General features: G+C 37.4%; 1 protein-coding gene across 6 annotated transcripts in view; it reads left to right on the top strand.

Moving 5' to 3' along the window:
• The window catches only part of TENM2 (teneurin transmembrane protein 2), a 715,493-nt gene that overhangs the window by 464,665 nt on the left and 228,305 nt on the right, over positions 1–22,523 (top strand). For all 6 annotated transcript variants that reach the window (XM_029997792.1, XM_029997790.1, XM_029997793.1 and 3 more), the window contains one exon: positions 10,186–10,395. In XM_029997792.1, coding sequence (XP_029853652.1) covers positions 10,186–10,395 — 210 coding nt within the window. The remainder of the gene's footprint in view (positions 1–10,185; positions 10,396–22,523) is intronic.

The raw sequence follows: 22,523 nt of genomic DNA, 5'->3' as shown, positions 1-22,523 counted from the left end.
CTGGAAATAAATTTCTCTAATAGAAATAAAGCCAACAACATTCAGGAGGATATGTAGTGGAGACAGCATGAGTAGTTGTTTAACAGTATTTAGAATTTCAATAAAATAAGGTGAAGGTAATCAGGAGGTGTTTGGATAGTGGAAACAAGTTTGTAGCACATCATAGTCTGAACTCTCTGTGTCACTAGAATAAAGATCAAATCAAGTACTTGTAGATTTATCTAAGGAGGTGTAGATTTCATAGGGTGCCTGGTAATTACCTACCTAGGGCCTAATTAAAACCCTTTCATTAGTGGAATTCTCTGGCATGAATGCTTAGCTGATAAGATTGATAAATAGGAAATTCTCTTTCTTCTCAATTTTTAAAAGCTGCACATATTATTAATTTACTATAAAGATGGAAATTCAGTCACATATGATGATGGTTGTGTAGCTTCCAATGAGTTTCTTCTAAATATGTTCCTAATCTTAGAATATTATTTTTGTCCCACAAGGAACAGGCAGTTGATGAGTTGTTATGATTTAATGTTAGTTATACTTAGTTCAGTAGAACCTTTTTTAGGGAAATTAAGTTAATGCAAGTTCATGTGAGTTATGCTCATGTGGATTTGTCTGTTTCTTCTTGCTCTGATTTTACTGGCTAAATCAGAGGTACAGTAGTATTAGAGAAGACATTTTGACTTTATGAGTGATGGGAAAAAATCGTTGAAACAAATTACTGTTTTCCAGCTATGAAGGTATCAAACATATGCCAAGTAATCAGCTTGCTAGTGTAATAGGTTCATGAAGGAAAAGAGTTTTCTAATCTTATTCACTGATTTTTTTCCCAAGACAGCAACAGCTTTTATAAAATGAGGCTTATAACTTCTCATTACAGAATCTAATCTGCCCAAAAGACATTGAACAGCTGCAAAACCATAACATCATCTAGCTGTAAATTGTTTTTATTATTTATCTTTGTTTAACTAAAAAAAGAAAGGGGCATCAGATGATTTAACAAGACAAGAATTAAGTGACATTAGCTTTTGACAGCAGCAAATTATTCCTTTAAATACTGAATTGGTTTAGATAATTTTTAAGTCATGACTGTCTACTTATTTTTAATATCCAAATTCCATAAAACATATATTTTGTAGATGGATTGCTTAGGAGAATTAATTTAACTTTAACCCTGAAAGTCAGAACTATTGATTTCCAAGTTAGTCTTATTCTTCTGCATAGATTTTAGTAATGATAGTTTCTTGCCTTGGTACAGTGGTTTTCATATTCAAGGATTACACATGTGCAGTACTTCAGGAAATATTAGCCACATACAGAGGTCAAATGGTTTAAGGAAGATTACAAAACTTGAACAAGCTTGTAGAATGGATCCATAATAAAAAAAAAAATAGAGACCAGGACTTGCTGGTTCTTTTTCATTCGTCCCTTTAATATTAGCTGCAGTTCTCAAACTGTATTCCTGGGTGTGCAGTAAATGGTTCTACTTCAGAGGACAGGGAAGAGGAACATACTAAATATGAATATGTGTTAACACTGAATTTTTGTTTTGTTTTGTTTTGGTTTTTTGTAGCAGAAACTGTTTGCCATTTTAATTTTTTTTTTCTGTTTTTCTATCACATATAATACCTTATAAACAATTTCTTGTCCTGCCGGCAAAATTTAACTAGAACTACAACAATGCTAAACCAATGAGACTTTATGCATTACTGTCACAAAGAATCTAGGATTATTTTGTTTTGCTTTGGATTATCTTGATTTATCTGCACACATACCATCCCCCTACCCTGCCCCATAGGATTGCTTGGAAATATAAATATAAACTATAACATGTATCTAAGAAGAAATAGCCCTGAGTTTTAGGATAATTTTATTTAACCAATGTTTTAACTTCTAGACTATTAAAATGCCATACCTACATACACAGGTAAGATCATGATTTCTAGAATTATGTTTTCTAGACAATTGCTCTATTTTGCTTGTACAATGTGAATTTAAGAATCTTTCAAAACTATATTTTATGCTGCGTCAGATCATCCTATGTTACTGTCTTTCATATTTTCATAAAGGAGGTAAGAGATTTTGGCAGGTATGTGTAAATTCTTCAGTGCCCTTTTCCTGAGGGCTTTGGTCCCCTTAGAGTTGATTTTGCTTTTTTGATGTTTCACAGAAAGGCTGTAGGAAACCTGGGTGTGGTTGAGAGAAGAGTTAGTTCCTTTCCTTGCTTGAGAGGAGAGGGACTGGATGTGCTTGCGCCAAGTTTGGCTTCAGTATGATCTTTGGAGATCTTGCCAACATAAATGCTTTCACTCCCCCTCAATGCAACAGGAGTTCGTGTATTGGTGATGTGATGGAGCTGTGCCTCAGCAGCACTGACGCTCAGTTCCTGCTGCTCTGGGGAACTGCAACACAAGCCTTTCAATGTTTCAGCCACCTTGAAATGAAAATCCCACCAAAAAAAAAAAAAAAAAAAGACGACAGGTCTTAGGGCTTCAGGGGCCCAAGTGAAGTCCATCTGAAAGAATGTAGCTTCAGGGAGTCCCAGGGAGCAGAGTGGACAGTAGCCAACCCGTCATACAGGCAGTCCACAAAGACGTAGCTGTAGACATAGCTATCGGACTCCACAAACGGTGCCACCATTTCTTATTTGGCAGAGCAGAATCTACGGTGTGTCGGTGAAAATGGCATAACCAGGCTCACTGTGTGCCATGCAGGGCTCTGCAGCTCTGCTCTCAGGGGAGCTACTGACAAAAGATACAAATCTTTCTTCATACATTGATAGAAATTGCCTTTTAGGGCATATTCTTGCCTATACTGTAGTTACATACTTTTTTTTTTATTTATTTATTATCTTCACTCTGTTCATGCTCTTGCTTGGATTTTGTGCTTTTTTACATAACAAAAATTTTGAAAAAAACTGAGCGAGACATGGGGGGTGTTATTCATTTTGTTAAATGGGAAAGATAGGAACCCATAGTACTGATTTGTCTTTGCTGGTTCATTGTTATGTAAATCACAGGTGATGACCTACTGTGTCTAGATCTCTTGTTTTGGCATTCTCTTTTGATTGTTTCAAAGCCACCTTCTCTCTTTGCCTGGTATGACATGATGGTATCAACTTCATCCTTAGTTGCCCTGACTATCCGTTCTGATGCAGAGAAATACCTAAAAACATCAATAAACAGGTCTGTGTGGGTATATCGGCCCCATGCTTTTAGAAGGACCTTGTTTTCTCCTTTCGCTCTTGTGAAATAGACTCTGTGAAAACCTTTTTCTTAGCTTGGCTTGTTTTGTTCATTTGCTGCTTTTGGAGAGATAGGAGCTTCAGAAGCACTGGAAGTACCTTTCTGCAGTGATAACTCTGTCATCCCAATCCTGATTCATATCTTTCTTTTTTGCTGTTTTGAAGCTTGTTTGCCTTAGAGAAAAAATGCAACAGGAGTTCAGGCAACAGAAAGCAACTTTCTGAAGAAAGATGCTGAAGAAAATGATCACAAATTGTTAGATTTCTTTCCCTCTTTTTCTTGCGTACTTCACTTTGGGCTTTTGTTTTGTCTTGTCAACTTGAAATGCAGTCTGATGAATAAAGGGTTAACTGAGTCCTCTTTACAGATAAATTAGCACGGTTACTTGCCAGATGAGGTAACTGTTAGGTGGTGTGTCTTGTCTTTCTCCTGAGAGCTGGTACTAAGGGCCGCTTAGCTCTGGGGGAAAATTACTTTCTCCCCTGAGAAAAGCTTTGCCTGCTGGGGCTTCACGCTGGCCTCCAGTGGGCCGAAGTACAAATGCCATTTTAGCTATAATAATAATAGGTGCTGTTACTATACAGAAAACGGGTGATTTTTTCCTGTTGCCAGTGAACTGTAGTAATTTCATCAAATACAAAATATTTCTATTCCTTATGCCAGTTATGACAATATATATTTAATTTATTAACATGACTCGGCTTGAGAGTGCCCAGCCCATTGGCAAGATGTGCTTTGCACACATATTTGAAGGACAGGGTTTTTTTTGCAGAAAGCAATTATTCTGGGGAGGAATAGGAGAGTCTGCTGAATGTGCTATACCTCTGGCAAGTTTCACCTTCATCAGCTGCCTGCTTAATTTATGGTGCTTTGCACTGCAAAAACATGCATCTTACTTTATCTAGTTGTTTTCTGACACATTTAGCAACATTTCTCACTCTTTAAAGTGAACTTAACATTGCTGACAATGTAGGTGCTTCAGTCAGGCTGGCTTGGAAATGTAGTGAGAATGTGTTGTGTGCTGGGGGGGGCGAGGGGAGTGTTACCCCTGACAGCAGGGTCCTGCCTATGTTCCTTGTATAGATCCCGTTCGGCTTTCCAGCTGTTTCCCGAAGTAAGAAAGCAAAGGAGGAGGATATCTGATCCTTCTCTTTTATCATCTCTAGTTAATGTCCAGCCAATGCCATTACTAGATAGCCTTCCTTCTACAATTTTAGTAAATATGAGCAACACAGCAACTGCTGTTAATGATACTGTCCGTCATTTAAGTCACTAACATAATTTTATGGGATTACTTTATATAGGGTACTATACTTTGTATTGGTGTAACATGAATATCAGCTTCAATCAGTAAATGTCAAAATCTTAATTGCCAATTAAGTGTTTCACAGTTTCTGTTCCGATGGCATCAGTTATGGAGAAACAACTCATCTCCTTTCACTTTTTACTTCCCTAGCTTCCTGCATTAATACTTGAATATTACTACATCTTCCAAACAGTTGTTTAAAAAAAGAACAAAACAGTTATCTTAAAGTGAATGTTACTAAATCTTCCAAACCATTGTTTAAAGAAAAACAACAACAACCCCCCCAAAAAACCAGTTATCTTAAAGTTTCCCTTCTTTCTGCAATCTAATGTGTTGAGGATTGCACAGTGAGTTTTTGCTTGTGTGTATCTTTTCTATGTGAGTCCTGGTCCTTATGACCAGAGCCATAGAACAAAGACTGAAGTGGCTTTATTGGTATTGTGTGACTAACTGTAGTTATTATAGATCGTTTATGTTCATTTTCTTCATGAATAGCAGGTAGCCAACTTAGAGAAGTACAAAATAGTTATATCATAACCTTGATTATGAAGATTGCGGGGTGTTTAAAGCTATTGAAACTTGATTTTGCTTATAAAAGCCTCTACACATAGGAAGATGCCTTCATAAATGCAACTTAACAATGAAGATATGCTGTTTAGGTATGTGAAATTCTCAGTGTGACATGCTGAAAATGCATGGAGTTGAACAATCTACACAGATTTTTGCTACATGTGCTAAACTTAGAAGTGAGACTCTCATGATGGGAAAAGCTTGAGAATTCTTTTGCAGGTACAATAAGCTTTGAGATCTGTATTTATTGCCCCTGGGATTCAGCTATTTTCTAATGACATAAGTTTTACATTGAAATGGGTAACTTAGGAGTTGGGGATGGCAACGTACAGGTTGTGATCTTCCCCAACAAAGTTAATGGCAAAATGGCTACTTAAGGAGCCTGGATTGATCCTTTAGACCTCTTAAAATAATGTTATTTTCTGGATATTATGTATATCTGTCTAAACGTGTGTGGGTAAATATATTGAAATATATAAATATTTCTGTAAATAAATATACAATTATGTTTTTACATGTTGTTAGGTAGTAATACTATACTATATTACAGTTAGCTGAAAGGTTACTTAACAGCTCTTCAAGATGTATTTTTGTAATGCATATTTACACAGTCCCTGCTCACGTGTCAAAATTCTTAAATTCTGGGGTGGGGGTTTTCATGGTTGTTCCCTGCTTCCTATTATGCACCATGGTGGAATATAGAGGCCAGGGTTTCACACACATAGGGGCTTTATTCAGCCACAAAATTCCATAGGTCCTTTGCAGGAGCGGCGAGAAGGGAGAGTATGGAAAGTGCATCTCAAAAATCCTTCAGTAACTAATAAGCAGCTTGCTTCTCCTCTTGATTGTGTCTCTTATTTATGTATATTAATGCTAGAGCAATTAGCAATTGCAGGCAGTGTTTGTTTTGTTTTGGTTTTTTTTTTTCCTTCTTCCTTCCCCTTTTTCCCCTGGTGTTGGGTTTTGGTCTTTTAGGCTAAGAGCAACCAGAGTGCCTCTTTCCCAAATGTGTTATTGTGAGTAAGATGAACATAACTCTTCTTAGCTATCTTGTAAGTGTCTGGGCTTGAGACAGTCTTCTCCGTCACCCCATTGCCATGTTATACCATGACCACACGTGGCAGGCTCACGCTGATAAGCTTGTGCCTTGTTCAATCTCTGTCTGGCTGCGAAGCTGTCCTTAACAAGGAGATTAAAGGATTTCCTCACACCAATGTCTGATCTGCATCCTCAGCTTTTGTGGATGTCTTCCTGAGGATGGTTGCAGAGCTGTGGCATCATTACCGGCTACACGTGTGGCCCAATTTTTGAATGTAGATTCTACAGCAGATTTTAAGCCTTAGGGACTTAAAGTATAACAGTAATTGAGGAATAGTTTCATAGAAGTTCCTGGGATGATGATGAAAGATGTGAAGCTGGGAGGAAAAAAAAAATAAAGGAAAGAAAAAAAAGAAATAATAAGTCTGTGCTGTCTGCTATATAAACTTAGGGGGAAAAAAGGAATATAAGTGATAAGAGAGTAAAAAAGGCCCTTGCAGAATGAGGTGCTGTGTGGCATGGAAGCCCAAAGCTATCCCAAATCAGAATGCCCTCCAGAAGGAAAGTTACTAAGTTTCTTCCTTCATTCTAAGGAGTAAGATAAGTCAAATGACAGGAGAAAGTAATGAGGGGGGAAGGTTTTTTTGTTCTTGACTGCTTGCTTTTTTTGAAAAATGCCTTACAAATACTGTTCAGTATCTGTATAAGTCTTTGCCATGCATGAGTATATGCAGTAGGAACATGCATATGAACAGATATTGGAAGAAGAACTACTATTAACTTTTACTATTGAAATTGTAATATATCAGCTTTAAGACTTTGGTTTCCCTTTCTAGCATTTGTATCCATCTTATGTTTCTTTGGGTATGTTACACAATTATATTATTGCTGTCAATAGAAGTAAGTATCCATTACATAGGGTTTCTGTCAATGCACAACTAGATAAAAAACTTATTCACAGAAGCTTTATTTCTAACCCGTTATTTCTAACTTAAAAGTATATAGTAACAAATAAATTGCATTTATCATATTCTTTATAGCCTAACTGCATACATTCAATTCTCTTCAGTAGTTTCACAACCATTCTCTTGACTGTGGTGCTGCAGACAGTTACCCTTTAGATTCATATCCTAAGGCAACAAAGCTTAATAGTGTCTCTTTCTGTTCCTCTTCAGTAATTTTTCAACTCACTTCCCACCAAATTTTACAAAAGGTTGGGTGTCTTAAGATATTCTGTGTGTTTCAGGGGCTGGGGGTGGAGAGCCACATAGAGAGAAGACACTCTACTAGAGCCCCACTGCTGTAGAGGGAAAGGTTGTAGTGGGAGTTTAGTGTTTAGTAGATGCCAAAAATCAACTTGACAGAAAGATCAGGAATGCCCCAACCACAAGAAAAGTTTTAATCAAATTTGGCAGCTTATTAGGAAATTTAACCACAGGACGGATTGGCAATAGGTTCTGTGGCTCACAGACATCTATGTTTTTCAATTAACATGTGCTTATGAACAAATCTTCCTCAGGAGCCAACTTCCCACCAAAATAATGCAACGTTTTAACAACCTGATACCTTCTGTTTCCTCTAAGCTACAAACAGAGCTGTAGTAATTAGACATTTTACCTTGTCTTCAGGGACTTGGGCTGTATTATTTCATGAAGGTAACAATGTGATTAGCTTTCCTGGCAAAATAATTCTTGGGTTTTTGTTTCTCTCGATGTATTCTGCAAAAAGGTACTTACATTTCTCTGAAATACCATATGCAATTTACACAGAAGGAAACATCTTTTTCCCTTCATCTCATAACCTCACACGTCCAACATTTTTATAATACACTAATATATTTCCATGTGATACAACAAATGCAGATTTTGAATTTATAAAGCTGCTTCTTTTAACTTCATAATGTTGAAGCAGAGCCAGAATTTGTGAAAATTGAATGGACACAATGGGCACAGTGTCACATTCCTGTCTGAGGTGTGTCAAACCTCAGCCTCTCTGCTTGTTTCCAACACATTGCAAAGAAATAATTAGAAACTGGTTTTGCTCAATCACTTCCCTTGAATGTCTAGGATATTCACTGTAGTATTTCATAAGAATAGCATAATCATGAATAATAACGGTAATTATTCCTATCATCAATATTAGAATTATTTCCTCATAAATGCAAGTCCACAATGAAAATATTCAATGCACATTGAATTTTCTTTAGCATAAAAGACGGCAAATGGGGTTCCTATGGAGTAGCTTAAACCCATTTCTATCATATAACTTGGTCATTTAGTCTTATCATCAATTTATCCAGTGCTAAAAATATAATAAAAAATAAGCATAATAGTTACTTGCCTATCTCCAGGTACTTATTTTGTTCCCAACTTTTTGAAGGTAAGAAAGTAGCTCATGCTACTTGCTGGTACCATGCAGTGAAAGGTGGGGAGCTTTGGTTTTGGGGTTTTTTTTAGTATCTATGGGTATCTTTGGTTGATTGCTGTTCCCCAAATCTAATTTAGATGTGATGGCCTGAATTTTTTCATTTTCTTGATTTTCTTTTTTTTTTTTCCTCTGTTGGAATTTGATGTGTGACTCCAGAATATTAGCTAATGGTATAAATCTTAACATAATTTGTATAAAGTGGGGGGTTCTTGAGCCCCAAAATGAAGATGTAACTAATGAGAAAGCCAGTGTGTATTTGCTCTGCTACTCTTCCATTAAGAACAATGGAAATAAGGATCGCCATTTTGTGTAGTTTTGCTGCGTTTTAACATTTGTAGCTAGCACGCAGCAGATCTCTCTGTGCCTCACAGACTTTGGCAGTATCACAGAGGTCATATTTTCCTATGTATAAATTATTCATGAACAATTTCTCCAATGCACTAGATAAACTTGCAGAGATCAGAATGCATGTTTCTCTTCTTCCACTCATCCCTATAACTGGTCATATTCTAATGGGCAATGCAAAAAAACCGCCAAAACCTGTCTTCATCTGTGTGCATTTGATGGAATGGATTGATATAAAGTTATGAGAGGAAAGTTCACAAAAGCAAAGAATAAATAAGTATGAATGGGTTTTTTTGTTGACTTAGTGCCAGTGGTTTAGCTGACCAAAAATACATTGTTACAGTGGGCTGAGGTATATCCTACACATTAAGGATCGGGTTTCAGAGTTGAAATTAATCTGTCTGGTGAGCTAGGTGGGAAACTCTCCCCCTACAGCACCAGTGCCAAAAGAAATGAGAGTGAAAGGACAGAAAAGCTTAAGAGTTTCCAACCCATATTCCAGGTTAGCCCGTCCCTACAAATGGCGTAATTCCCTTTCAGTCCTGCTGTCCCCTGTGCTTCCTGCCACATCTGTCTGTGGGTTTTGGAAAGATCTGCAACAATACAGGAGGAACCTTAGCTTGGAGATCGCCTTCATATGGTTCTTGTTACATGCCTCTAATAGATTCCTGTAGTGGAGCAATTTCCCTGGTTAAAATAAATAAAGAAAGAAAGAAAGAAAGAAAGAAAAAATCAGACCACCACCATTATTTTAAGAGATGATTACAGACATGTGTTGTAATCCCAGGAATCAATTCATTATAGCCCCCTTTCTCATTGGTCTTATTTAGCCAAAAAAACTATTTCTGTGAAAATTGTTCTGGTAAAATACATAGCTGATGCACTTGCATTTTGCAGCATCTGAGAATGCAGCTTGGGGCCTTGCAGCGTTTGGCTGCTGTGTGTGTCAGTGCCCACGCAGAACGGAGTGCTGCCGGTCCGGTGGTGTGCGGTTCCTCTCATTCCCCCAGCGTCTGTTCATCTGATGAGTTACAAGCTGATGCTGCGGAGAGATTTTTGGAATGAGTTCACAACATAGCTGCTCACAATGCCTTGAATATGATACAAAGGGACAAGTTCGTACTAGTGGAGAGATCTTGTGGCTCTGCGCAGCGGTAACCATATGTAACGATGGACAGTTACACTGCAATTACTTGGCTGTTTGGTTTTTTCGTTACATTCATTGCTGATCTTTGATCCCTGTGTCCTCTTTCCCAGGTCGTCCCATTCCACCTACATCCTCGTCTAGCCTTCTCCCATCTGCTCAGCTGCCCAGTTCTCATAATCCTCCACCAGTTAGCTGCCAGATGCCATTGCTAGACAGCAATACGTCCCATCAAATCATGGACACCAATCCTGATGAGGAGTTCTCTCCTAATTCATATCTGCTAAGAGCGTGTTCAGGGCCACAGCAGGCTTCCAGCAGTGGTAAGAAAATTGCAAACATATGGAGTTTGTTTGTGACATGTTTGTGCCGGTTTTATGCTTTTTTTTTTTTTTTTTTTTGCAAATGTGTTCTTGCATCACCACAAAATTGAGAGCGTCTATGGAAATGAGGCAAACAAAAATCTTACGGTTTTATTTCATGGAAGCTTTTCTGGAAACACCATACATCATATATGTTTTTCCTTCATCTTACTACAGAGAGCTTTCTAGTTTTAGGAGTGTTATAAGTACTGTAAAAAATATTATTGAATTCTTGTCATCAGAGAGTTTTATTTTTCGAAGTAGGTTTCCTGCTCCTTGATGGATCTCGTAAGAGAGAGGGGTATGCACAATGGTTCTTTTTTCCGCATACGCTAGTCCAATACCTCATGTAGGTGATGAGGTTCTGTATCTAAAAACGTGTGTTGCTTCTGCCATTCTGTGTCTGTTCTTGTTTCAGAATCTGTCTGATTCTATACTCCCAATGTCACTTTTAACTAAGATACTGCTATTTTTCAGCAAATTAATTCTTGTCTTTCAGGCCACTGTTTTAAAACATTTGCAGCTCTGCTATCAGTCATATAATCTGTAGTGCTTAGCATTTTCTTTCTTTTCTTTTTTCTTTTTTTTTTTTTTTATTAACAGATGCTGACTTTTCATTTTGACAGCCAAAAATTGAGGAATGAAGATGCAATCCTTTTTTAGAAATACAGGCAAAACAAAAGAAGGCTGTTATAGCTCCTTATTTCTTTTCCTTTTTTTTTTTTTTTTGTTAACATAGATATCTGTTGTGCAGTTCCTGTCTATTTAACTAAACACTATAAGTTTATATCTTATATGCAGTTTCCGATCTGTTCAAAGTCGCTCTTCTCTGTAACAATACAGATCTGAACAGTATTGGAGATACGAGGTGGTGTAGAACTTTTGGCTTTTGTGGGTGCATAGAGTACACTTGAACGATGCCCTTTACATAGTGGCTGGTGGTGCATGGGGGGAGGATGAGACAATGAACAGAAGTTGAAACATAAGATTCAAGTGGCTATAAGGTGAAACTTTTGCCCTCAGCATTGGATTAGAACAGGTTGCCCAGAGAGCCTGTGCAGTCTCTGTCCTCGGTGCTTTTCAAGAACAGGTTGGTTAAATTCCTGAGCCACTTGGTCTGACCTCAGAGCTGCCCTTGCTTGGCAGGAGGCTGGACTAGGGACCTCCTGGGGTTCCTTCTGTCCTGAATTATCCTTTAACCCTTTGATCCATTCAGTTACGTTAAAATATAATTACACAAAGAAATAATAATTCAGAGATTGAGCATGCTTCCTTGCTACTTGAGGTTTGAGGGTGGAAAATGATACCAGTTTTTACGTTGGTTTTTTGTTGGTGGTTTGTTTTTTTTTTTAAGATATTCAGGGACATCTGGGGAGCAGCACACCTCAAAATCTGTAATGGGCAACTCAGTGGAAACCATCGAAATTAAAAAAAAAAAAAAAAAGTGGATGTGATCTGTCTTTGATGAGTCAGTATACTTCTGTAAAGGGTAGTCCTGCCTTAGAAACATTTAAGAGTTCTTTGAAGGAGTCAGCCATTTCTGAATAAGGGTGATCTAGTTGATGAAGGGTCTTTGTATTTTCAAAAGGGTCTCAGCAAAATTTGTCACTAGATGCTTTTAAGGAAACTAAACTAACACAGGGTAAGAGGGAAGGTCCCTGCATGGTAAGTAGTTATTTGAAAGACGGTAAGCAGAAGTTGGAGCTCCCCAGTGAATTTTCATGGGACATGAAGATACTTGGAGAAGACGGTGAGCTGTGGGGTAAGAAAGGTAGCTGATGGCAGGGTGCTAAGGACAAGATTGGGCTGCGAAGAATCACAAAAGGACCTTGTGAGACCAATTAAGAGGGCAATAAAATGACAGAGGAAATTCAGGGCAGAGAAACATAAAGTGATATTCATAGAAAAAGCAGCTCTGGTACACTGGTTATGGACCATTACCAATCAGGAGTGGGTTGTTGGGGGCGTGCAAGCTTCATCTCAGAGCTCAGGAACAGGTGAATGTTGACACCTGAAGAAAGGAATAAAGAACAAAAGAGATAACATTGTCTAAAGGAAGTGGTGGATCAAACAATTTATGAGGGTTTAAAGGGGAACGGGAAAAGTAAATGGAAGAGAGATGCAATGCAGGTTGCTAAGTTGAAGAAAATCAAGGTCAGGGGATGTAAACTAAAAAAAAGAGACTTGGAGGATACTTGAATACTTGGTACTTGGTATTTATAGCCGCTGTTGGAGACTGAGTGAACGAGCATGGCTTTTCTTACGAAGCCAAGTGAAGGAAGGTGCAGTAAAACAACATCTGAAAATTTGATGGAAGAGCTCTAGCTCTTTATGTTTCATTTTAAATAATAATAATTGTTTCTTTATATCCTTAAAAGCTTTGTGTTTTACACTTGTGACTGGGGACTGACCCAAGGAACCTTTTTGGCATGCTCAGATATGCTTTGATTTGTTTATGAATGGCTGATTTGTTCATTCTAAGTTTTAATATTTTTTCCCCCAAATATTCCATTTCCTTCTTTAATGTACAGTCATAAAATATATAATGACTTTTAATTTTCGGCATATAAGAAACAGCGGTCCTTGTTTGTTTTGGTTTGGATTTTTTTTTTTACCATAGACACATGCATAATTGTTTGATCACCACTGAGCTCTTCTGGACTTAATACATCCTCTGGAAACTAATAAGCATTTTCTAGTGATGTAGTTTTTTTCTGTTGTTCTCACAATGCTTCCTTTAGAGAGTTAATAAGAAAATACCACAGATAGTGACATATACCTTGAATTGGAAAAGCTTGCCTGTTTTTTTGTGGCTCATCCTTTTTCTTGAAAGATTTTTAGGGTAGCTTTTACCATCTACATGATACGGAAACATAGACCATGCTTTGATTTTTTTTTTTTTTTTAAATATTTTAAAAAATCTATTTTAGTTCCTATGGAAACTTAGGAATATAGATCCAGACATTTTGGAGAGAGTAAACAAATTTAAATATTTGTTTAAATTTGGGATTGCGTTAAAAAGGAAGATTTGAAGATACTTAGATTTAAGACTTAGTTTCCAGGTAATCTTTGATCATTAATAAATATTTGCTAGCACTTTCTAGGTGGTTCTTTAAACATTTCTATCACAGTCTTCAAAGTACATGCTGAAGATGAAATATTTGGAGAAATCTCGTACTGATTACATTATATGAGTGTCCTCTTGTTTGCCTGATTGTACACTTATGCTTGCTTCAACCTCTACAATTACAGAATAGCTCCTCAACAAGTTTAAGATGAGTCTTCTTGGATATGAGGTGATAGTCATCCACATGTACTGCCCTGTGCCCTTCACAATAGCCATTCTTGATATATCTGGAAAACTCATTTGCCTAAAAAAATTACCTAATCAAATCTTCCATCAAATGAGCAATCTATTGTTGATATTATGAAGGCCTTTAATCTACAATAAATCTTTGTTAGAACTCATCAGAGCTTCCAGTTTGAGAGAAATGTGATTATAGCACTCTTAAAATGACATTACATCATCGGGGTGATTGGTTTATCATTTGGAGAAGCGACATCAATCATAACTAGCATAACCACACAGTAAATGAATTCAACCTTTCTGCTGCAGAACAATGACACAATAATTGCTCAAAATCAGACTTAAAATGAAATCAGAAAATGCACTTTCTTTAAATATGATGTTAACCTAATGGAATATATTATTAAAAATCATGTTTGAGGAAATTCTATGTAATTAAAAATATGTGAAAATGTATTCCTTTTTTCTTTCATTAGAACCTGATTTCAGTTGCAGAATCATTTTCTATGCAACAGATATTATGCTGTTTTTAATTGAACTCCCATCACTTACATTCCTCTGCTTGTACTTCTTAATATAATATGCAGCACAATTATATGTGATGAAGGACAAGAGGTTTTTGAAAACCGGTGCACCTGCTGATAGTATTTTGAAAAACACAAATATTATAGAAGGAAATGAGACCTTTTATCCATGAAAAGTTAGTGGATTCCCCCCCCCCCACACACACACCTTTTAAAAGAAGGTCAGTTCCTGCCACACCATTTTCCAGGATGGTTTCTTACAGCTAACAGGAGGAATAGGCTCATTTCTTCTTCCTGTATACATTGTATGTATTTTCTTTCTGGTAATATAAAGTGACTCATCTTGTTGGAATGCCACTTTAATGGCTTCAATCATAATACAATATAACAGGCTGTTTTCCAGGCTTACATGGAAAAAAAAGATAAGGGTTTGGGGGTTTTTGTTGCCAGCACCTTTGCTTTTACTTTTTTATGTAAGATTTAGTCCTATTAAACCAAACTCTGGCATCCCAACAAAAAAACCTGTTTGTTTGTTTTTCAACATGAGTGAAACACCTAGGATATACCTACTCACACAATTGTTTTTGATATAACAGATCCTTAATTGGATACATTCATCATCTTCAACCATTCTAACAATGAGAAAGTAGATTCAGAATGATTTTTGGAATATTTCGATCTTGGGAAAATTCTAAACTGTGGATTAGATATTGTCATGATGCCCAGGAAGTTACTGAAGTTTAACTGGAAGGGAGGTCATGCTTGTTTTTTCAGCCTTAACATGTCTTCTTGGCTCAGAGACAGTAATAACAAAGTATTTGGCTCAATGTAACAATATTTGCCCACAGAGTAGTTTGGATGCTGCTTAGAAGACAGGGTTTGCTTTGATTTTTTTCACAAGCAGTTACTGGCAGCAGGGAGAGAGGAATGGAGAAATAGGGTGTCTTGAATGAAATAATTCTTGTTGTTTAATGTTGTCTGTGAGTTAGAGTTGAAAAAAAGAATAAGACTCCTTATGCTTATGACCTTAGTTTGTGGTAATTATGTGGTGGTAATATGTAAAATATCAATATTCATTATATCCAGTATAAATATCTAGAAGGATCTCCTCCATTCAACGTATATTACCTGTCTATAGGATTTAATTATTATTAATGTATAATTACTACCACTACCTAAAGCAGTTTAATCCAGTATGTAAAAATCTTTTTTTCTGAAAGCAGCCAGAACTTTCATTAATGCACTGTAGCTAGAAGCCTTATTTGAGATCTTCTACTGGGAGTGCTTGGAAGTGTATGGTTTATAACCCTCTACAGTCTGGCATCAAGTAAACATATTTCCAGTTTCTAGTCTGTAATGCAAACCTATATAGAAGATAGTAATCTTTAAGAAATAAATGAATCCTATGGAAAAATAATTACATCTCCTTCAGATGATTAAGTATTACTCCCTACTGAATGGAGAAAGTAGTTTCTGTATCTGCCAACTTACATGGTAGAAAATAAAGTAGCAACAACAAAAATCTAGGATCCATAGCTCTTTTTTTTTTTTTTTTCTTTTTTTTTCTTTTTCTTTTTTTCCTTTTTTTTTTTTCCTTTTTTTTTTTTTTTTCTTCTTCATAAAGGATTGACTTTGGCTTCTTTAAGAGACTAAATAAAAGAGTTTGGGTATCTCAGCAGGTAGCACCTTCATCTTATTGCCAGAAAGACATGGGTTTAAACTGTAGATAAGAAACCTAGGCATGCATAACTGTCCCAGCATGATATCCAGTTGCTGGGTTGCTGGATGAACTGTTCCACAATTAACCAGGCTCGATGCAGAGCATTACACATTCTGACAGCAATCTCATGGACTTCGACCAAGGGAAATACAAATTCCTGCACCCGGGGAGGAATAACCCCCTGTACCAGTATGTGCTGGGGCTGACCAGCTGGGAACCAGCTATGCAGAAGTGCACCTGGGGATCCGGGGGGACGACGGGTTGACCATGAGCCAGCAATGTGCCCTGGGGCAAAGGTGGCCAGCAGCACCCTGGGCTGCAGTAGGCAAGCACTGCCATCGGGTCAAGGGAGGTGATCCTTCTCCTCTGCTCGGCACTGGTGAGGCACATTGGGAGTGCTGGGTGCAGTGCTGGGCTCCCCAGTGCAAGAGAGACATGGACTTACTGGAGCATGTCCAGTGAAAGGCCACATCTAATATACCAGGAGAGGTATAGAGGAGATATAGGTATAGAGGATATATACCTGGAGAAGAAGAGGCTCAGGGGGATCTTATCCCGATGGGGCAGAGTAATGACAAGGGAGACAGGCTCTTCTCAGTGGTGCCCACTGACAGAAAAGAGGCAATGGCCGTAAGTCGAAGTATAGAAAATTCAGTTTAAACATAAGAAGAAACTTTTTTTTACCGTGGAGGAGATCAAGCACTGGAACAGTTTGCCTAGAAAGGCCGTAAAGTCGGCATCCTTGGAAATACTCAAAACCCTCCACTGTAACAGCTTCAGCAGTTAGTAGGTTTTAGAGGTGTGGAAGACCTACAGGTTCTTTATATGGCACCAGGCTGGCCAGGACTTAGTGAGTAGGTTTGTGTTAGCTCCTTGTGCAGCCCCAACAGAAGGTACAGATCACTCCAGTCCGCACTCTACACTCTCAGAGTTTTGTAGTTTCCCAGTGTTGACTATTAAAATGGTGAGATTTAATTCTGCTCAGATTCAAAGTAACTTTCTCATGGTGACTCGAAGTCCGTGGGCATTCTTTCTCAATCCCCACAGTATGGTGCCATCAAACTTGTCTTGCTCATATACTGTCATTGCAGGTGGTAGAGATCTTGCCCACACAATTACACAGAAAATGAGCATAGAATGCTTGATCAATATTTATTTTTTATTTTGCAGAAAGATTTATTCCCCCCTGCATTTGGAAGTCCTTGTTCTAAACTGTTTCATTGGAATTGAAATCTTCCTCTCCTTGTCAATATTGCAATTGGGGCAGGGAGAAGGGGTGTTGGTTTACTTTTGTTGTTGCTCTGGTGTTTGTTTACTTTGGGTTTTGTTTATTTTGGTCTCTGTGCACGACTTCTGAGATTACGTAGGGAGGAATAGTAATCCGAAAGAAAAGTTTTGGCCTTCTACACCTTTACTTTTCTGTCCTAACTGCTGTATACATTTGTTAAGATTTCAGTGGCATCTCTTTCTGAAACCTCTTTCAGAATGTTTCATTTTAGACTTTGCTAGGTTATGCTTGGATCAGCGACAGTTAAAATCAGTTAAGGTTCCAGGGTTGGTTTTTCTAAATTATTTTATGTACTTTCTAATATCTGCCTCTGAAAGGCAGCGCTGTATTACATCTGTATATACAATTTTGGTGAGGAGCAGTACTTCCTATTTAATATGTTCACAGGGAAATACCATAAGCAACTTTTTTCTGATGGCATTTTACAACAGTGCAAAAGAGTGTGGATTGATAATTTTAATTTTTATTTCAAAATTAAGAGTAAATTATGTATGTTTGTTTCTGGGTCTGTTGTTGTTGTTATTATTATTGAGAATTTCAGTGCTACAGGCTTTATCTACCTTGGCACCCATGGTTGCCCCAGAAGTAGAAGAAAGCAACGCTAATTTGAAGTATTCTATCCTTAATACTTAATGTAGCTGAAGAGCATAAACCACCCTATATTTCTTAAAGACTTCTCTTCAGCAGATGACAAAGTCCAATGAAGATTCCTCCATTACAGTAGATAAGATTGAATAGAAACTAAAACCTGTTGGTTTCTAGTGTTTATGCTATGAAGACTGGCCTAGCTTTGAGGTTTTAAGCAATAGTCTCTTTCCACACATATTGTTTTAAACAGTGCACCTATTTAGCAGCAAGGTCTTTGAATAGATTTTTTTTTTTCCCCAATTTGTTTTTAATACTTAAATTCTCTAAATCCTTAATGGCCAGTCACATTCTTGAGCATCTCTCTAATGGCCAGTCACATCTCTTGAGCACTAGGTCTAATTTTAGAGCTTTGGACTGGAATTAGAAGTTGAGGGAACAGCATGGACTATGTTTTCCCATTGAAACTGAAGGGTGTACTTTTTCTTAAGTATTAGTTCCATGTTGCTGCAACTATTACTGATATTATTGCTGCTGCTAATCTGTGTAGCATATGTTGATGATGCCAGCAGATGTCTGAATTTCAGCCAGAAGATGTGATTCCAGATATTAAGACGTTGCAGAAACATTGTATTTATTAATTTATAAATTCATAATCGTAACAGACAAACAAATCTCAAACAGAAGGTTCTATGGTAATAAAAACAATAATGCATTACAAAAAACTATAGAATTGAGAACAGATTCTAATTCTGTTGTTTCAGTATTTTTCTTAAGCTCACATGGTTTTGAGACCTGGAGAGGTTTTTCTTAGCTGCTTTTACATCATTTTAGTTCAAGGCTTGTAAATGTGTTGAACTGGAAGCCTCTATAGCAATAAAAGCAGCACAGCATAGTAGCTGCGGGTGCTAACTTTCCAAGGTTCCGTTTCTCCAGCATGTTACTCTGCTGTTTTCCGATATCTACCATAATGGTTGTGAAACAACTTAGTTACTATGGCCAGTCAGGCCTTGTTTTTTCTCATTACCGATCCTTGTTTTATCTCCTAGGAGCTAGTTGAGGATCACCAATAAATGTCACGCTTTTGAAACTTAAAGACTAGATATTGTTGCTCTATGCTGTTGTGCCAAGAAAATGGGTGCCCAGGCTTGGTACCTTGCTCGAAAACTGAAAGGCGCTGTGGACATTACAATTATAAGCAGAAAAATGCTTGCTTGCTTGCTTTTTTTTTTCTCCTTTCATATGCTAAGTCCAGATGCTGTTTGTGTGTTTTTCCTTTGTGTGTAGAAAAGCCTAAAATTGTTCTTGCTAATGGTCTCAGCTGTAAGTTGTGCTGTGTGGAAAGAATTTCTCAGGCTTTCTAATAATTTTGTCTTTTGATACAGAGTTTTTAATCTTCTGAACTACATCTCCTTTTTCATTGGCACTGATGTAGTCCTAACAACTTCCGTAGTGGATTCTGCTGCTGTTTATGCGGAAAGGCAACATTCAGAAAACATTTCATGTTTTTTAACTGTCACCAACAGAATTTGGTAGCTAATTCAAAGTGAGGAGACAAGCATATGTAAGCCATGTGTGCTTCATGGACTATAAAATCGAGAACCTAAAATTTAGGATTTTAATTTTTTCAGAATTCTTTGCAGTATTTGTACACAAGAAGTTCTTTGGGTTGTTTGGTTGCTTGCTTTTGTAATAACAAAAAGTTTAATAGCTTCATTCTTTCTCCCTATAAATCCAAATAAGTGCTGTTATGAACACTTGAAGGCAAGGAGATACTTTTCCTCTGAGTCAATATCTTGTCTTATGGATTTTCTGATTTTGATAGAACAAAACCATACACTCCTGCTTTATTTAAATGATAAATTGTGTGTTTATCTACCACTTAATTATTATTCCTGGTTATAGAATTACTTGAATAGTGTTACATATATAATAATAACTATTTCTAATATGCTTATAAATACTAGCATCTTATCAGGCAAATCTGTAAATATATGAGATCTATTGATCACATTATCATCTCTAGAAACTGAGTTTATCTTCATATAAAGCATGATTCAATCAATAGAAATTAGGACTTTTTTTCCTTTAGAATATGTTCAATCTTGTTCTAAAAAGTACAGGAGATGGAGAACTCACCACATTGCTGGAGAAACCGCTCAGTGGTTATTAATTATTCTCACTGCTATATTTTTTTTCACCATTCGTGCATGACTCTGCCTGAGAGTTCTCTCATGCATGTCTTTTATATCCCTTCAGCATAAGCAGAAAGAAACCTGAACTCTGTCATTTTACTCTGAATATTTTTCCCTTTCTGTTTACCTTCAACAGCCCTGTTGCCCTCGGAGTATGTACACAAAGAGGGTTTGCACATATAGCTTTACAGATGAAGCCGTCCACTGAAAATACAGCTCATCCATGCAAAATATGCTCTCCTGTTACTTCCTAATCCAATTCCTCAAACACATTAAGGCCTATTGTAAAGAGGACTCCTTGGCTTGCATCACTGCATCTTCTGCTGGGTTTTGCTGATGCATGCTTTTGTGGACCAGGATTTTGTCTTTATTACAATTTCAACTTTAGTAACCTTGTGCAGCCACTGTTACAGTGGAAATGTAACAGAAGTATATGGTTCCTCCATTAAACAGCTGCTTTATTTTGATGCAGGTTTGCAAATATTTCCCATAGAGGGAGCATGATAGAGGTGCACACCGTGGGGTTTATGTTGGGAGGCCAAGCAAATGTTCAGAGGCTTTGGTGTTGTGGGATGCGTTCAGAGCTGAGCATGGCATTTCAGCTTGGTACTGTCTGTGGTGATGCTGTTCACTTGCATCATGTCTGCTCTGATATTGCCTGTGTAGAGCTGGTACTACGCCGCTCTAAAGATTCAGGAACCGAAGGAGTTTGAGTGCAAGTCTTGAACTGACCAGTTCTTTTGTTGTTTGTAATCCTATTGTTTGTAATAATTACCTACTAAAACTACAGATGAGAGGTTATTTTTTCTCACATAAGCTAACCAACAAAACAATATTGCCTTCTTTATTACATTACAAATATACGTAATTTATTTTTCTGCCAGATTCTTACACAGAAAAGCTGAGGGCTTTGAATGTTTGTAAAAGTTAATTACTGGCCTGAGTAAATGCTTACTTTTTCAGATAACTTGACATCAAGGCATAGAGGGAATCCTGTTCCATTTTGTCAGCTCCCCAAATGTTTCCACAGCTCAATCTCTGGCATTCACATGTGAATGAAATTTCATCTCTCGCTCTGTTCCGTTTGTTTGGATTCTGTGTTTTCTTCCAGTCTGTAGCAATGCCGTACTTGCTCCCAGTTCCCTAGGTTGCTTTTATTGTGGTGACCTTTTTCATCTATGTAGGGTGCTATTTGTCATTCAGCTCTTCTTCGGTCCCTGCCTCGCCCCACCAAGGTATTGCCTGACATGTCGCTCCTTTACAATAGTTCCTTTCCATTTAATGCATTTGTGTTGGATATCATAGGGCTGTAACAGTGTGATTTTCAGTAATTGAGCTTTTCTCTCCTTTTATTCAGGTCAGGTCTAACGATTTGTGAAATAAATAAATAAATGCATACATACAAGCAGAAGCATAACAGCATCTTTATGATTGTAGTGATAGCTGGTGCTTATCTTGCGTATCCTGTATCTGAAAAAAACCCCTAGTAAATCAAAAGGAAAGAGAATTGGCAACATAGTGCGGAAGTTGTATTGTTTTGAGAAGGCTTCTTGTCCTTGGTGCTCTGTTAATTTAGGAGCAGTAACTAGAACACTGTGGAAAATGAGAATGACCTTTTATAAATGATAAAAGGCAATGTGTGGGTATAGAAGCCTATATATACCAAAACCCTAAAAGCTAGGGACTCTTACTGTGCTGCTAGATCTTTCAAAATCTGCCAAAGAAGGGACTGGCTTACTGTGAACTACCATGCCCCCAAAATTCCATTTGTAATAACAGGAAAGTTCAGTATTGTCTTAGTACTCCCTAAGAAAAAGATTTATGACCTTGTTATTTTGAAAGATCCTTCTTGGTCTTGAATCTACAAACCTGGGGGACAGTTGTTAGTATGTAATGAAATGGGAAGTCCCAACTGCAAATTTACATGATTTGGGGAGACCTCAGAAATCTGGACTTCAATATTGCACACTGAATTAAGTAAGTCTGTAATGTATAGGCCATGGTAATTATTTGGGGTTTCACAGATCGCTGCTTCTACTGGAATCAGTGGGAATTTTGCACACCAAACACCAGGCTAACTCCTCAGTTATGTAATGAAGTGTGAAATGTTCTGCCTAACAAAACACAGTGTTTGAGCATGTTTGTTAATATTTGTTCCCACAAACAGGTAGATAATTGTTTCACTTGACACAAATCTGTCAGTTATAGGGACTAGCAAACATGAAAAGGTGTAAAATCTTTGTAAGTTTGTGCACTCCGGGTTTCTGAAAACATAATTTACAAAGTCAAGAGAAGGGAGTTTGGGGAGTTAGGACTCAAGTGGTAAACGATGGCTTTGAATTATTCTATCAAGTGCTGAGAATGAGGATTGGGACTGGGATGGTTTGGGAGTGCATATAAATCCTTAGTGACCCTGTGATACAAGTTTCATCAACTCCTGGCACCTTCACCTCCAGTGTAGCTGAAAACT

The sequence above is a fragment of the Aquila chrysaetos genome, chromosome 22 (genome assembly GCF_900496995.4).
Source record: "Aquila chrysaetos chrysaetos chromosome 22, bAquChr1.4, whole genome shotgun sequence".
NCBI lineage: Eukaryota > Metazoa > Chordata > Aves > Accipitriformes > Accipitridae > Aquila > Aquila chrysaetos.
Note: the sequence above shows the minus strand (reverse complement) of the source record. Positions and strands in the feature narration are given on the sequence as shown.